Genomic DNA, 17,643 nt, shown 5'->3' with positions numbered 1-17,643 from the left:
GACTAAAAAGGAGTTCGCCCAGCATACTTAGTAAGACACAACAGTCAGAAGAAATAGCATGCAAAGGATGGAGATATGAAACAGCAGGGATTTTTTAAAAGATGAAGGTGGGACTTCCCTGACAGACCAATGGTTAAGACTCAGTACTTCCACTGCAGAGGGCACAGGTTCAATCCCTGGTTGGGGAACTAAGATCCCACCCACATGCATGCTGCTTGACCAAAAAAAAGTCCCCTCCAGGGATCTTATGAAAAAAACAGTGAGTGTACTGCAAGTGCTTCTATCATGGATGAGTGATAAAGCGCAGGGGAAAATATTGTATGTGTTGAGACCAGAGAGGCAGAAAGAGCCAGAAAACAAAGGGCCTGGGAACCTGCCTTGCCAGGAAAAGTACCAAAGTGTTAGTTGCTCAGTCATGTCGGACTCTTTGCGACCCTGTGGATTGTAACCCACCAAGCTCCTCTGTCCATGGGATTCTCCAGACAAGAATACTAGAGTGGGTTGCCATTCTGTTCTCCAGAGGATCTTCTTGACCCAGGGATCGAACCTGGGTCTCTTGCATTGCAGGCAGATTCTTTACCATCTAAGCCACCAGGGAAACCCCATGCCAGGGAACCTGACTTAATTCTGGGCATGTAGGCAATTGAATATCATAGTTTTAAAACAAGGTCAAAATACCCAAACCTTGAGTACTACTGCTTTATTCCCTGATAGTGATTATTGAAGGAAAAGATAATCAAGCTCAGTAAGCTCCATATCTGATGTGTGTTACCATCATGCTGAAGAATGTTGGTTTTTAATCTCCCCCACTGTTTCTCCGTTTTTTCATCAGCAATCCTCTTTGGCAAAAGTTATTCTCAGATGCCAAGATAAGTACTTTGGGGAGGTTTTTTGGTTTTTTTTTAATTTTTTTTTTAAGTGCCTTCGATTGCATAAGAGCGTCATGTAGAACTGTTTCCAGTAGTATCTTTTTAGCAGGAATGGAGACTAAGACTGATTATGTAATTGTTCCCTCAATTTATTCTCAGAACCTAACACGCCGCCAGCATATGAAAAGCCCTGATGATCACAATGGCATCTGAGTGTCTTTCCTGCTCACGGTTTCTGGCACCGTTGCTTTTGCATTGCTCACTGCAAAGTAGAAATTGATGGTTTAAATGTGGCAGGACTGTTCACCCAGCATAGGGCACCCTGGACTCATAGCTCCATTGCCCCCGGCTGCCCACAGCCAGCCCCTCCCACCAGACAATGGATTCATGCACATGTGTTCCTTAGAGACCCTTCCCGTGGGTCTCACTGTGTTAACACTGAAATGAGGAGTGGCAGCATACTTCTGCTGCCCTGGGGTTGCATTTTTGCAAGCAGAACAGAGTACCATCTGTCAGAGGACGTGGCGGGAGGGTGCAGATACTGCTGTGAATTCCATGAATGCTGAATTGCTATAGAATTTTTTTTTTTTTAATTTAAGACGCTTTGCATTTAGTTTGTTTATTTGTGTTTGTGTTTTTTATTTTTATTTTTTAGAATAGTCCTTATCAGTGGCAGAAGATCCTTCTGTAGTATATTTTCAGTGCTGCCGTATCGGGACAGTACCCAAGTTGGGTATGTATATGCATGCTTGCTTTGTAGCCCTATGGGCGAAAACTTCTGACACTCTGTGTGTGATGTGGCCATGCTTTACATTTCAAAGAGCTTGCCTTGCCAATTCAGTATTTATAAATTTGAAAGAAAAAAAAAGTTTCACTTTCTTTTCAGCCAAGAAGCTTCCTTGTTGTTGCTATTTGTGTGTGTGTGTGTGTCTTACCACATTGCCTGCAGTTTCTAAACCTCTTGCAATACTATAAGGCAAGAGCAATCTGCGGCCCACCCGTCCTGCAGGGCCTCGTCAAGGTAGGTCAAGAAAGGAATCAGACAAACGGGTGGCATTCCTGCATTCTTGCCCTTGAACCGGGGGCTGGACAGTGACCAGTGAGCTGCAGCAAATATTAAAGCAAAGCAGTATTGGAACAGATCTGTGTGATTCAGATGGAGGAATGCACGCATCTCTCGATCAACAAGCCCCTCCTTTGCTCTAAAAAGAACTAAGTGATGCTCTGACATGGCAAAGCCCCGCCTCCTCATTCTGCATCCCGGAACTCTGTGTTGTTTCCCCTCTCCTCCCCTCACCCTGAGTCTGACTCCTTCGCCCACTCACCTGTTCACTGCATCCACTATTTGTCATCAGGGCGCTGTTGGTATTATTTAGGGCAGGACAGGTCCCTGTGGAGGATGACAGGAGCACCGTGAGATGGCAGGTCTGGTTTCTGCCGACCAGATCTGGTGTTGCCCTGTGGTCACTGTAACAGTGACACCCGACTGTTGCCCCTTCAGAGGGCATTATGCCCCTGACCATTCACTCCTCTCCCACCCGCTCCCGTGGGCTCTGCCTGGTCATTCTGCATTCACCGTGACCTTCCCTTCCTCTCCCCACCCGCCCCCGCCCCCCACAGACCTGTCAGACTTCCAACCTGTTAAACTCACTCTGATCTTTATTCTTACTCTACACCAAAACCTCCATCATGCATCTTATTCATGGAATACTGACTATTATTAGTGCTAAGTCACTTTCAGTCGTGTCCGACTCTTTGTGACTCCATGGATTGTAGCCCACCAGGCTCCTCTGTCCATGGAATTCTCTAGGCAAGAATACTGGAGTGGGTTTGCTGTGCCCTCCTCCAGAGGAGATCGAACCTGCATCTCTTATGTCTCCTGCATTGGCAGGTGGGTTCTTTACCACTAGTGCCACTGTAAGAACAATAATAATCTTACTGTTTGTTGTTGTTGTTGCTCAGTCATGTCCGACTCTTTGTGACACCATGGACTGTAGCATGCCAGGCTTCCCTGTCTTTCTCTCTCTCCCAGAATTTGCTCAGGCTCCTGTCCATTGAGCCGATGATGCCATCCAACAATCTCATCCTCTATTGTCCCCATTCTCCTCCTGCCCTCAATCATTCCCAGTATCAGGATCTTTTCCATTGAGTCAGCTCTTCGAATCAGGTGACCGAAGTATTGGAGCTTGAGCATCAGTCCTGCCAGTGAATATTCAGGACTGATTTCCTTTAGAATTGACTGGTTTGATCTCCTTGCTGTCCAAGGGACTCTCAAGAGTCTTCTCCAACACCACAGTTCAAAAGCATCATTTTTTCCTGTACAAAAGGCATTGAGATTTCTCCTCAGGTATCCCCCAGCTAATTCATTAAAGGTCATGTGGCGTGGACAATGCGCCAGCTTACACCAGCTCACGTGAGCTCAGTGACAGAGACCGCTCTTCAGCTCCCAAGATAGACTTTTAGAGCCAGAAGGAACTTGGAGACTGTCTAGTCCTGTGGATTGCAGGCTTTTTCTTTTTTAGCTGAAGAAGCCATTCTTTCAATGCAAGTTTACACAAAGTACCAGTAAATAAAATCCCTAACAGCAGAGTTATCCCAGCAAAGTGGGAGTGAGGATGAGACGCCCACTCATGTCCACTCTGTCCCTTGTGGCCCCATTAGGAAAACCATAGTCTTTATCCATCCCTCAAGCCAGGGAGTCATCAAGGGCATGGGAGAGAGCTGGCTCAGGCTGGATCCTCAGTCCTAGCAAATTAATAACCAGCCTTTCTAGGCCCAGGCTTACTTGTCTGTAAAATCAGCTATAGTGTCAACCTCAGAGTTTTGAGAACATTAAGTGGAAGATTAACATATGAACACTCTGCGTACCCTGCCAGGCTACAGTAGATACTCATTAAATGTTAACTTTGGGAACGTGTTTGTTGGTCACAGAGCTACTTCATCACCCTTTCTAGATCTGCCCCTATACAGCGTTCTCAGTCCTCTTCATGGGGAGTTAGCCGGTGCCTACAAACACAAACCCAAGGGATTCATCTGCTCTTGGACTTGGTCTTTGTTTTCCTCAGTGATACATCATTATTTTTAAAAATCGGGGACTTCCTTGGTGTTCCAGTGGTTTTAAGAATTCGCTTTCCAATGCAGGGGATGCAGGTTCAATCTCTGGTCAGGGAAGATCCCACATGCCTCAGGGCCACTAAGCCCCAGTGAAGCCAAATAAGTAAATATTAAAAGGACCCTGGTGGCTCAGTTGGTAAAGAATCTGCCTGCAATGCAGGAGATCCGGGTTTGATCCCTGGGTCAGGAAGATCCCCTGGAGAAGGGAATGTCGACCCACTCCAGTATTCTTGCTTGGAGAATCCCATGGACAGGGGAGCCTGGTGGGCTACAGTTAATGGGGTCGCAAAGAATGGGACAGAACTGAGCAAATAACACACTTCAAAAAGAAAAAAAAAATCTGGAAAGTACATAAAAACAGAAGGAAGATGAAAATTACTGAGCCTCACCTCAAAGCCATCATGAATATTTTGGTATATTTCCTTTCAGTCTTTTTTTTTTCCTCCATTGGAACATGTGCTTGTATGGAATATGACAAGATGATTGTTCTGTTTTGATCTTTCTTACTGGTGGTAAGAGGCTCTGCCAGATCCCACCTTTCAAAACAAGCTATTGGAAGCTGATTGCTGAGAAGAGGAACAGATGTTGCCTGTCTTTTTCACTGTAACTGAAACATCAAACCTTCCCATAGCTGTAAACACTCTTCTCAGATTAAGCTTGTAAATTATGCCATTTTCTGGGAAGAGTCCCAGCCTTAAACCAGCTCCCCTTCTCTCAACCAGTTGCCAAGCCCCGACTGAGTCTTGTTGCTTTTTATCCACATTACTCATTGCCTTCTCTTTCTAGCGTGGATTTGTGGTTTGGCTTGGCGACCCTCCGCTTATAAAGTGAATCGTAAGCAGGATGCCCAACTTTCCTGAGTAGGCAGATCCTACTTGATGAACAGCTCATCCACACTTCTAAAACCATTGCCCCTCCTCTTGCTTCTCAGCTCACACCCCATCCTCTGAGCTGGTGTGCCATCACCATGGGAGCTGGAGTGGAAAATCTGGGAGCTGTAAAGGCATCTATGAGTTCAGAATTAGAGAGAGAGGAAATTGTGAAATGGAGAAACAGCTTGGGAGAAAGGCTCCTGCAGTCCTGAGGAGAAAAAGCAAATTCAGAGAGGGAGGTGGAAATAATGCAAACTTGACCTCTTTTAAAATATTATGGAGGGTTAGCCCCAAACCAGAAAACCACAAGAGAAACCCAGCTTCATCTTATGTCTTCACCATCTTTCACCCTCTGAGCTGTTGCTCTTGCAACCATATCTCTTGCTGGTACTGTTGGCTAGTTGAGTCATGCTGCAGGCCAAAAGGGCATTGTGTGGGCTAATTGCCATTTATAACACTGCATCAGTAGAGAATGCATTCTGAGTCCAGAGGGCTGACTCGAAAGCTTTTGGATAACAACCCGCTGGTGAGTGAGACATGCAGGCATTGTGTTGGGGACCAGCCCAGGGATTGTCCCTGTGCATAAGGGGAGTGATGTGGGTGCCCACATACTCTTAGTTCCTGAAACATGTGGACATCCGTAGGTATTTCTGTATGTATGTGTGTGTGTGTGCGCAAACACAGTTGTGTCTGAGTCTTTATTACCCCATGGACTATAGCCTGCCAGTCTCCTCTGTCCATGTGGTTTCCCAAGTAAGAATATTGGAGTGGGTTGCTGTTTTCTTCACCATGGAATCTTCCTGATTCGGGGATCGAATGGATGTCTCCTTCATTGACAGGCAGATTCTTTACCATTGAGCCACCTGGGAAGCTTTCATATGTATGGATCCAACCAAAACGAAGTAGGAATGAATCCAATTAACTTGTGATTCAGAGCTATGTAAGATGACCAAACTAGTGATTCCAGCAGAAACCAGTTTCTGAGACGTGTGTGGGTACAGACTCATTCAGATAACCATACCAGATTGAATGATAGTCACTGGGTTAATTTTATGATAAATGTATCAGAGGGACATCCCTGGTGGTTCAGTAGTTAAGACTTTGCCTTCCAATTCAGGTTCTATCCCTGGTCAGGGAACTAAGATCCCATATGCCTCTTGGCCAGAAAACCAGCACAAGGAAGCAGTATTTTAACAAATTCAATAAAGATTTTTTTAAAAATAACAAATGTATCAGAAACCATATGATGAAGAAAATGGCTTCCCAGTGGAGCACAAGTTACCTCTGGGGGGCGTGATATAAAATAGCAGCTTCCACATGGTGTTTATGTGCTTCGCTTCTTGGCATTGGGGAATTTGAGATGAGGTCATCCTCTTGGGTCCATTTCCTGAGTTGATCCTTTTGTGACACAGAGGACAGCTTCTTCTATTCTTAGAGAGGGCCTCCAAGCCTAAGTGCCGCCTGCCTTGCTCCCGGCCCATCCCCCCTTCCTCCCCACCCATTTTCGCCAAAAACATCTCTCTTCGTTGTGGAAAATTGCACATTCACAAATTGCGTTTCTTTCCTCACACCAAGCATATTTCCACACAGAGACAGATTCAGGAATGATCTCATGGATGAATCATGCCATTACCCCGCTGTTTATAGGCACTGCCTTTAGACAAAGATTTTGGTGTAAGCTGTGGTAAGGTCCCTTCATTGTCTGCCAGTTACCCAAGTGGGGAGGAGGGGTGGTTTATCAATGAAGTGCTGAGTGTGAAAGAGGCTGGACCTCTGGACTAAAAGCTGCTTTGACTTCACTTTTTCCTGTCAGTCCTGGGCATTATTCCATCAACTAAGCCATGAGTTAACAGTGTTCTGCTCTGACAGAAGGGAGCAGGCCCAATCCAAGATGGCGGCTGTTCCATATCTGACGAGGTGACACCTAGGACCTCTTAGACGGTGATAAATGCTGTGTGGTAGAGTTCCAGTGGATGTACGAGCTCTTAATTAAAATGAGCCCACAAGTGGCATTTTCTTTCCTAATCCAGTTTTTCAAGCTTTGCTTTGTGCACCACAAAGCTCTCTTGTTTTTGCAGGATCTGGAAATCCTGTTAATATTTAATAGGTTTTTAAATTATTTACACATCAGTGTTCAACCTATTGTGATCCTTTAAAGAGCAAGTGCCCAGTGGAGCTCCAGGCTGGCATTCCAAGGTCTCGAGTTTAGAACACCATGAGAGGAATGACTAGGGATAAAAGGCCATCCCCACACTGGAAGCAGAAAGCCATGGAAAAGTTAACTGCCCACACACACAATTTTTTCCTCTATTTCCCAGGTATTAAGTAGTTAAATCCTTTTATTTTAAAAGTAAGAGGAATACTGGTTCATCTGCTCCCTAAGGAAAGGGTCTTCACTTGAATTTCTTGTTATCTAGTAGGGAATCTTGTTCGATCAGCTTCATGTACTATGGCTCAGTGAGCTTTTAAAAAGGAAACGAAAGATCATTTTGCCTATTACATAAGGTGAAATCAAGAGTTGGCCACTGTGTGGTTAATAGCAACCTGGGTAACCCCCTTTGGGCATCAGAATATCTAGATTGGCCATCTGCTCTGGTCGGTTGACTTCACAACTGTGCATTCACTTTATGCCGTGGGAGCCAAAACTAAGACAGAGGTCCAGGGGGTTTCCAGCGTGGAGCTTTCGGGAGAGCTACACTGAATGACTTCCAGTGCTGTCCTGTGAAGGAGGGGTTTACACCCCCCTAAAGAACCAGCCTATATTTCTGCTCCTTGTTTAAGGGTACAACTGCTGATTGGATGCATCCCCCAATGCATTTTCATCTTCTGTTTTAGCCTCCCCCCTTCCCCATCCCCCCTCCTTGAATTGACAGCATCCACTCCCCATCCCCATTGGCCACACATTGTATTAAAAAATCTGTGCTGAGTTTTCAAAGCATGTTTCATGCCTATAACTTCTGCAAAAGTTAACAAACTTGAATGAGAAATGAGCTCTCGTAGCAAAATAAGTCCGAGCTGTAGCATCCCCCAGGCCCATGAAAGAGAAGGAATGAGACCTTTGCATTGTCCGCGGTTTCTTAACTAGTGGTTTCTGTCGGCACATCTGCCCAAATAAGGTTTTCTTCTGTAATCTGATTGGCCCTGTTTGTCTCTGAGTGCACGCAATAGCATTTCAACCTTAATGCATACAATTTTGGACAATATCCACATCTGGTATTTTTGAACCTGCCTCATTCCATTTTCAGAAGCAGGTAGAACATAAATAAATTGACATTTGAACTCTCGAGATACCTGGGGAAAAAATAATCTCCTAGGCTTTTCAGAAAAATAGAAATGTCCAGCTTCAGTTTGCTTTTAATTACTTTCTGCTACAGTTTTGTTATCCAGCTCAGTCTCCTGGTACTAGAGAGTTAATGCTGGCATTTGAGCTGAAAAGATATTTCTGTTTTCATATGGCATTTTGATGAGAATTCAGAAGGATGATCTTAGAAAGAAAACATCAAGATTTTATCATTGCTCCTCTGGGACTTCTGCTTAATTCTTTTCCACTGCTGTTTCTAGAGGACTGTCTTTGGGTAAACCAGTAACATCATTTAGAACTCCTTTCTGAGGTCAACTTCAGCCCTTGAATCCCAAAACAGCAGGGCATCAGGGGCCACGGGTGTCTTGCTTGCTTTACACCCACATGTAAGCCCCGAGCAGTTGCTGCGTCTATAAGTTAGGAGCCACAATATGAAGTTGCTGTTTACGTGACTCAGACAGACAACAGCAATTTCATATGGTTCCTGTTAATGTAGTCATCCCACGGTATCCACAGGGGACTGGTTTCAGGATCCCTGGTGGATATTGAAATCCATAGAAGCTTAAGTTCCTTATGTAAAATGGCATATTTGTGTATAACCTACACACATCCTCCTATGTACTTTGAATCATTTCTGTGTATGTGCGTGCTAAGTCGCTGTAGTCGTGTCTGACTCTTTGCAACACTATGGACTGTAACCCACCAGCTTCTTCTGTCCATGGGGTTCTCCAGGCAAGAATACTGGAGTGGGTTTCCATGCCCTTCACCAGGGGATCTTCCTGACTGAGGGATCGAACCCTTGTCTCCAGCATCTCCAGTACTAGCGGGTGGGTTCTTTACCACTAGCACTACCTGGAAAGCCCCTTGAATCATCTCTAGGTTGCTTATAATACCTAGTACAATGTAAATGCTATGTAAATAGTTGCCAGCATGCAGCAAATTCAAGTTTTGCTTTTTGGAACTTGTTGGATTTTTTTTCCAAATATTTTTGATCCAAGGTTGGTTGAAACCATGGATGCAGAACCTGGAATTTGGAGGGTTGACTGTATATGGTTTCAGCAACTCTTACAAGAGCACTTAGCTAAGGCGCCTCAAGAAGTTTGTCAGCCTCTTTATAAAAGATATTTAAGATCCCAAGAGTATCAATATGAACAAATTCAAAAGCTGTTAAAGAGATAACATTATTGATGTAGATGAGATATGTTTCATTTTCCGTGCACATGTGGCTGTGTAAATGGATGTGTATACGTGGGCGCTCTTAATTCAGTCTCACCAAAACAGCAGCCCTGAAGTTAGTGACAACCTCTTCCTGAAAATGAGGCAGAGAAAAATGAACAAGTGTGCCCTTGGCCGCCACCACGAAGCAGTCAGTTTTTCTAGAGCAGTCGTGATATTTATAACCATGTCAGTGAAGTTTCTGAAATGTGAATATAGCTAATATTGATGCAGCAGCTTCAGTCTGCAGGAAATATCTTTTTAGTTAATAGACAATATAAACTCCCTTCTACAAAACCAGCAGGGAATTCAGACTTGATTATCACTGGGCACCACCCTTCTCCGCTCCAGGAGGCACGAAGGGCCTGGGATGCTGTGAACTTGGGGCGCACTGTTGCTCACTGTCCTTTGTGTGCTCCGGCATCACCGAAACCCCCACTGCCGTGCCCCCCGTCTGCACAGCCCCTCAGGGCAAAAGGATGTGCCACTCTGTGCCTTGTATAGGATGTGAATTTTTATCTCAGCTGTGGGCTCTGTTCCTGGGGTGCTGATGGGATGCAGGGCATGGGTCCCCTGTGACCGTGGGCATCACAGTCCTCAGTTCCTCCCCACGGAGGGTAGACCTGCTGCAGTGGCTCCATCCACGGGGTCCTGCCTCTCTCCCATTCACTCCGGGGCTCCTAACAAGGACTCTTCCCTGAGCTGGGGCCTGGGTCGGAGACATCCCCGGAGACAATGGGCAGAAAGTGGCCAGGCCACCTCTGTACGGAAAGCCGACTTACTAATCCTGTACAGTAGCTGCACGTGGCTATTTAAATTTTAACTAAAATTAACCAAAAGTCAGAATTCAGTTCTTCGGTCGACTGGTCACACTGCAAGCGCTGCATTGCCGTGGGTGGCCCGTGCCTGCCCTGCGGGACGGCGCAGACGGAGCACCATCCATCGCTGAGGGAGATTCTGTTGGACTGTAATGAGCAGTGTGTGTTTTCTCAGTAGCCGTCGAGGGTGGACGCACTCTTTTCCTGTCTCACTTTCATTCTCAGCGTGCCGTAGTTATTTAGAAAGCAGAGTGATACAGGTGAAGCGCCGGGGGTGGCTGTGGTGTATGCAGGCGGCACAGTAATTCTCCAGAGACGGGTTCCTGCGGTCAGGGGTGGTGGAGTTTGGCCCATAGAGCTCTCTCTTCCATGTGGTCCAAAGTGTCCGTGAGGCACTTGGATAGGCTAAGAACCCCTGTTCCTTTAAATTTTTTAATACTTTTATTCATTTATTTGTGGTCGTGCTGGGTCTTTGTTGGTGCTCGCCGGCTTTCTCTAGTTGCGGCGAGTGGGGGCCACTCTTCGTTGCGATGACGGGCTTCTCATTGCGGTGGCTTCTCCTTGTTGCGGAGCACAGGCTCTAGGGCATACGGGCTTCAGAAGTTGCAGCACATGGGCTCAGGAGTTGTGGCTCGCGGGCTCCAGAGCAGACTCTGAAGTTGTGATGCACAGGCTCAGTTGCCCCACAGCATATGAAATCTTCCCGGACCAGCGATCGAACCCGTGTTCCCCTGCAGTGGCAAGTGAATTCTTATCCACTGTACCACCAGGGAAGTCCTCCCTGTTCCTTTTAAGCAGGGCTTGGGTTTATCTCATGGAGAAGAGTCTTGCATTTCATGTGCACGTAAAGTATAATTTTTGTTATGGCTCCATTTCTCACAAGGGAGGAGTCAAGAACGGGAGCATGTGGGAGCATAGAGGGACTTTCCTGGTGGTCCAGTGGTTAAGACTTTACCTTCCAATGCAGGGAACATGGGTTTGATCCCTGGTTGGGGAGCTAGGATCCCACATACCGCTAGGTGCTGCCAAAATTTTTTTAAAAAGAAGAAGGGGAGTGTGGAGTAAAAGTGGCTGGTTTGGTTCTGCAAACTGAGATCTGTGCTTCCAGCATCAAGGGGCCAGTTGGCAAAGGCAGGGCTGCCCCGGGGAAGCACTGAGCCTCGGAGCAAATTGAGACAGATGGAAAGGGGCACAATGGAAAAACACCCACCGTCTGTGCCATCTTTATGAACCAACAAGGAGTCAGTTGACCTCCCCTCAGCAAACACTTCCTTAAGCATCTTTACACCTCAGACGCTAGGTGGACGAAATACAGACGTGGACTGTATTTCTGAACTGTATCTGTTCCTGCCTACAGCCAGCTCTCCATGTAGGAGTACTCTTCTTTCTTTTTTTTTTTTTTTAACTTAAAACTCTTTTAAATTTTTAAGATTTATTTTTAATTGAAGGATGATTGCATTACAGTATTGTGTTGGTTTCTGCCAAACATCAACATGAATCAGCTGTAGATATGCATATGTCCCCTCTCTCTCAATCTCCCTCCCACCTCCCTCCCCACCTCAACCCTTTAGGTCTTTACAGAGCCCTGGTTTGAGTTCCCTGAGTCATATAGCACATTCTTATTGGCTGCCTATTTTACATATGGTAATGTATGTTTCCTTGCTACTCTCTCCGTCATCCCACCCTCTCCTTCCTCCCCACTCCCACCACCGTGTCCATATGTCTATTCTCTATGTCTGTGTCCAGGAGCACTCTTAATAGGGACCTATCTGAATACGCCTTAGTTCTTTTAATCTTCTCATCCCATAAAGATATTTCCTGCTCTTGTATTCGTTTCACTCCTAAGGAACATTCTCCATCTGGGTGAAGTGGAAACAAGGAGGCAGTTGTCTAGGAGCTGGAATTTGAGGCACATGCTTGCTGGGTTAGACTTTGGGAAAGCAGTAAGTCTGAGGAAGCGTGTTGTGGGTCCTTTAACAAAATACGGGTTCTGCTTCTTCGTGCCAGCTCACCTCCTGGTCTTCCACCACTGGGCCGCTCCATCCTTTCCCACCACAGCTATTTTTGCCTCTTGTTCTGGTGCTTGCTCTGAAGGCATTTCCCTTTTTGGGCCCTTATTCAGTCATCGTCTTTGTCCTTAATTGCTTGAGGAAATTTTCTGAGAGTCGCCCTCGGTGGCTCACGTAGGAGGCGAGGCAACCGCGCACATAGTCTCCGGGGAACCTGAGGTTCTCGTGGTCTTGCTGAGCCCTGCTCTGCTCCAGCCCACCTGGTCCTTCCCGCTTTCGATTTGAGGTCAAGAACTGGGAAGCAGGGCTCTCTGTTGTCGTGGCATGTTCATAACGTGATGTGACTTAAATCAGCTGGGCCCTCAGAGCCCTCAGGGAGTGTGGTCCTCAGCAGAGGAGGCACCTGAGGCAGACTCAGACACTTCCCCAGAGCACTTCTATGACTCAGAATATTTGGGGGTCTTTCAATGGGCTTCCCTGATGGTTCAGACAGTAAAGAATCTGCCTGCAATGCAGGAGACCTGAGTTCTATCCCCGGATCGAGAAGATCCCCTGGAGAAGGAAATGGCAATCCACTCTAGTATTCTTGCCTAGACAATTCCATGGGCAGAGGAGCCTGATGGGCTATAGTCCATGGGGCCGCAGAGTGGGACATAACTGAGCGACTAACACTAACATATATATATGCATGCACACATACATACACATGCACTATATATATAAGTATAGAGTTTGAAGATTGGGATGGGTTGGTTGTTTTTTTCTTTCTGCATGATGTTAGTGTTGATTCCAAAAGGGGCTGCAGAGCCCTTTTGATCTGGGCAGAACCATGGCCTCCCAAGGAGACTACCTTAGAAAGTGCAGTACTTCCTAGGTACAGGTCTTGGGTGTTTCTTTTGAAAGCTGTCATCAATCAGATAGGATTAGGGTGCCAGTCCATGCCTGGAACGCCCATAGACAAGGATGATTGCTCAACACAGTGAAAAGAGACTTTTTTTTCCCTCCTGGAAGGTGGGAGGGACGGCCTCTTGTCTTTCTTCCTCACCACACCCCGGGCTCTCGTTCTCTCCTCCCATGATTCTGTCACCTTTGGCCTAGAGAGTCTGGCCTTTACATGGTGTTTATTCTTGCTTAGGTTGTAGGAGACATCTCAGAGTGTGGCGGTTCCCTCCGGGCCACAAGGCACGAATGCTGCCGGCCTGGGGCGGCTTAGACTAACAAGGCTGCGTGTGGAGCCCAGCTGGAAGAGGGAGCTTCCAAACTCAGTTCCAATCCGAATCACCTGGGAGTATTTAAAACTCAAGCCGACCAGGTTACGCCCCATTCAACTGAAGCAGAATGAACATCTGGGGACGCGGGCCAGACACCATACAGGCACACCTCGCTTTACTGTGCTTCACAGACACTGCTTTTTTTTTTTTTTTTTTCTTTTATGGATTGAAGGTTCGTGGCAGTCTGCATTGTCAGATGATGGTTAGCATTTGTTAGCAGTATTTTTTAAATTGAGTCTTGTACATTTTTTTTTTTTAGACATAATGCTATTGCAAACTTCATAGACTAAAGTGCAAACATAACTTTTATATGCACTGGGAGACCGAACAATTTGTGTGACTTGCTTTGTTGCAATATTTGTGTTGTTGGGGTCATCTGGAACTGAACCTGCAGAATCTCTGAGATGTGCCTGTAGTTTGTCAAAGATCCCAGGCGATTCTAATACGCAGTGAAAGTCTGAGAGCTCCTGTAAGGAGGGGGATTGGCTTTGAAAATGTGAATAGTTACCCGCGAGCAGAGCCACAGCCAGACCCAGGGAAGAATGCGGCACGAAATGCTGCACTGGATACAACACCAGGGTCTACAGCCCACTGTCAGTGGGGACCTTGATGAGCCGGTTACTTGCACTGGACCTCATTTTTCTCATCTGTAAAATGGGACAATAGCAACGCATGTCCAATAAGGTGATCTTAAAGAATGAAAAGGAGGATGTGTGAAAGTAAATTAGGAAGCGCTTGCTGGTAGTAGGGGTAGTAGTGTTAGTCGCTCAGTCATGTCCGACTCTTTGCGATCCTATGGACTGTAGGCTGCCAGGCTCCTCTGTCCTTGGGATTCTCCAGGCAAGAATGCTGGAGTAGACTGCCATTCCCTTCTCCAGAGGATCTTCCTGACCCAGGAATCGAACCCAGGCCTCTTGCGTTGCAAGCAGATTCTTTACTGTTTGAGCAACACGGAAGACCCTGCTGGTAGTAATGGACATTATTCTTTTATAGAGATAGTCATTGTCTGAGTGGCCCAGTAAGGTAGCTGAGGTGGCTGTTGTGGCATTAGTTCCTTCATTACTAGTAATAAAGCTGAGAACTGTTTGGGTAAGAATTTCTTCCTCCTGTCTAATAAGGGGGTGGCAAGGAGAGGTGACCTCCCCTGGCTTCCTGTTAGTCTGGCCATTTAAGAGCCGACGGCCTTGCTGATTGGGAAGGGACTTTGGTAATCCACTGGCTACTGAGCCTGCCTCTCATCTTCAGGCTCTCTGTTCAGTTGAATTTCATTATATCAAGGTGGGTGGAACTACCAAGAAGCACCGAAAGAAGGACAAAGAGAAGATCCCGTCAGGCACGGCGGGACCTCCTCCATCATTATTGTGAGAGTGACTTTGGTGTTCCGACAGTAAACATCTCCGTGGCTCCTTTGGGTGCAAACAGAAGCATCTTTATCCTTGGCTTGTCCCTGCAGAGATGTGAAGCTGGATGGAGGGAGACAGTCAGCGGGAGCCGTGAGCCTGAAAGAGATCATCGGCCTGGAAGGCGTGGAGCTGGGTGCCGACGGGAAGGTAAGGCCACGTGGCTCCCAGACCTCCGGCTTGTGCGACAGACACCACAAGGGCCAGGAAGCAGAGGCCGTGATGGACCACGAACCACCCTTAGGCTGGAAAACCTGACGTGGGGCACAGCCTGGGTGCGTGAGTGACGCTAGTCCAGAGGAAGGGTTAGTCGCTCAGTCATGTCCTACTCTTTGCGACCCCATGGACTGTAGCCCACCAGGCTCCTCTGTCCATGGGATTCTCCAGGCCAGACTACTGGATTGGATTGCCATGCCCTTCTCCAGGGTATCTTCCTGACCCAGGGATTGAACCTGGGTCTCCCGCATTGCAGGCAGATTCTTTACTGGCTGAGCCACCAGGGAAGCCCCCTGTCCAGGTGTGCAGATGGGTTACATAGCTGCCCAACTGTTTCTCCATGAATGCCCATCCTGACTAGTCCAGTTACCCACTGTTATCCTTGGGGGATATGTTCCAAGAACCCTCAGTGAATGCCTAAAACCTTGGGTAGGGCAGAACCCTATATATGCTATGTTTTTACTTATACGTACATACCGCTAATAACGTTTACTTTTTAAAATAGGCATAGTAAGAGACTATCCGAATTGTACTCTGTCACTACTTTGTGCTTTGGGGCCATTAGTAAGTAAAATAATGCTCGAGCACAAATCCTGTGATACCACGATAATCCATCTGATAACCGAAAGAAACGGCTACTCCATGACTAAGGGGTGGGATCGCCGGACAAAGGATGGTTCACGTGCTGGGCGGGATGGTGCTAGATTTCATCATACTGCTCTGACTGACTCACAGTTTAAAGTTGAGGAATTATTTCTAGAATTTTCCCTGTAGTCTTTTTGGGCCATGAGTAACAAACTGAGTGAGGGGAAACTGCTTTATCTCACATACACACACATGCGTGTGCCTGGATGGAGTGGCGGGTGGTTTGAACATGTATTAACTGTAGTGAGTAGCAATCCCACTACTAGATAGTGTTTAGGGGCTTTCCAGGCTTCCCCAGTGACTGAGTGGTAAAGAGTCCGCCTGTAATAAAGGAAACATGAGTTCGATCCCTGGGTGGGGAAGATCCCCTGGGGGAGGGCGTGGCAACCCACTCCAGTATTCTTGCCTGGAGAATCCCATGGACAGATGAGCCTGGCGGGCTACAGTCTGTTGGGTCACAAAGAGTCAGACACGACTGAAACGACTTAACACACACGCGCACTGCATCCGACTGGCATCATGAGCCACGTCTCTGCCAAGCAGGTGAAAAGAAAAACACGTGTCGCAGCTTCATTCCTGAAGACTGAGTGTTCACAGGGGAAGGAGGGAGGGTGGAGTGAGATGAGCACCATAGATACAGCATCTGCCAGGGGAACAGGGAAGGGCAGAGCCCTCATCAGAGACTCTTGGGGCCTGATCTTCTGGAATTCTACCCGTGGTGGATTAAACAAAGCACTGCGACATATGCCTTCTGAGTTAGAAAACATCCCAGCAGCTTTGGAGATGGTCCCTTGAGATCAGACACACGAGTATCTCTCAGACACACAAATATCACATGAATATTCACGCTGAGTGGGATAAATTAAAACTAGGATGGCCTCAAGTCAGTCCAGTTTAGGTTTTGGCACAAACATGTGCAAAAACAGTTTTCATTTTTCAGATCTTGGATTTTAGAATTGCCCAGCTATGAGAATGTTGACCTGAACTTGGCGTGGCAACACAGCTGGGTCAGAATGCAAACCTCACACTCAGTTCAGTTCAGTCAGTCATGTCCGACTCTTTGCAACCCCATGGACTGCAGCACGCCAGGCTTCTGTCCATCACCAACTCCTGGAGCTTGCTCAAACTCATGTCCATCAAGTCAGTGATGCCATCCAACCATCTCATCTGTCGTCTCCTTCATTGCCGGGGGTTAATCACTGCCTGTTTTTGTCTTCATCTTTTAGACTGTTTCTTACACCCAGTTTCTGCTGCCTACAAATGCCTTCGGAACACGGAGAAACACCTTAGACTCCACGTCCTCCTTCTCCCAGCTCCGTACCCTGAGCCACCGCAGCCTCTCCATCGGCCGGGCGAGCAGCACCCAGGGGAGCCTCGACACGGGTAAGCTGGGGTCTGGCTGCAGGAGGTGCTTCGGTGGATGGCATGGATTGGGTCTCCTTGTGTGCACTGGTGGATGGGCAGGCTTATGACCAGGCCACAAGGCAGGTTCTCTAATGAGAGGCCTTAGTCGCCAGCCCCTAAGCTTCCACGAGGAGATATGCCCAGACCACCTTGCAGAGAGGCCTGGCTCCCTGGCTTCTTTCTGCCTCTCAGCTCCTCATCTCTCCACTTACCTGCTTCTCACCTACATTCTCCTAGTGCTCAAGTTTGGCCTTTCAGGCCTTTCCTGGTGGTCCAGTGGCTAAGACTCTGCCCTCCCAGGTTTGATCCTTGGTCAGGGAACTAGATCCCACATGCTGCAACTTAAAGATCCTGTAAGTCGCAACTAAGACCTGGTGCAGCCAAATAAATTTTTTTTTTTAAATTGGCTTTTTTCAAGTAATTGGACCATAAATGAACAGGCAGGTGTGAAAACTCCCTTAGTGACTCTCACAGCAGGTGAGCTTACTCAGCCGCTGACAGAAGACTCC

General features: G+C 47.0%; 1 protein-coding gene across 2 annotated transcripts in view; it reads left to right on the top strand.

The window, feature by feature from the left end:
- CABLES1 (Cdk5 and Abl enzyme substrate 1) overlaps nt 1-17,643 on the top strand; it is a 100,986-nt gene that overhangs the window by 64,371 nt on the left and 18,972 nt on the right. The window contains exons 4-6 of one of the 2 annotated variants that reach the window (XM_065932473.1): nt 1,525-1,602; nt 14,923-15,019; nt 16,957-17,113. In XM_065932473.1, coding sequence (XP_065788545.1) covers nt 1,525-1,602; nt 14,923-15,019; nt 16,957-17,113 — 332 coding nt within the window. The remainder of the gene's footprint in view (nt 1-1,524; nt 1,603-14,922; nt 15,020-16,956; nt 17,114-17,643) is intronic. The other variant, XM_065932475.1, reaches the window with a different exon arrangement.

Source organism: Muntiacus reevesi, chromosome 4 (assembly GCF_963930625.1).
Source record: "Muntiacus reevesi chromosome 4, mMunRee1.1, whole genome shotgun sequence".
In the NCBI taxonomy this organism is placed as follows: Eukaryota; Metazoa; Chordata; class Mammalia; order Artiodactyla; family Cervidae; genus Muntiacus; species Muntiacus reevesi.
Note: the sequence above shows the minus strand (reverse complement) of the source record. Positions and strands in the feature narration are given on the sequence as shown.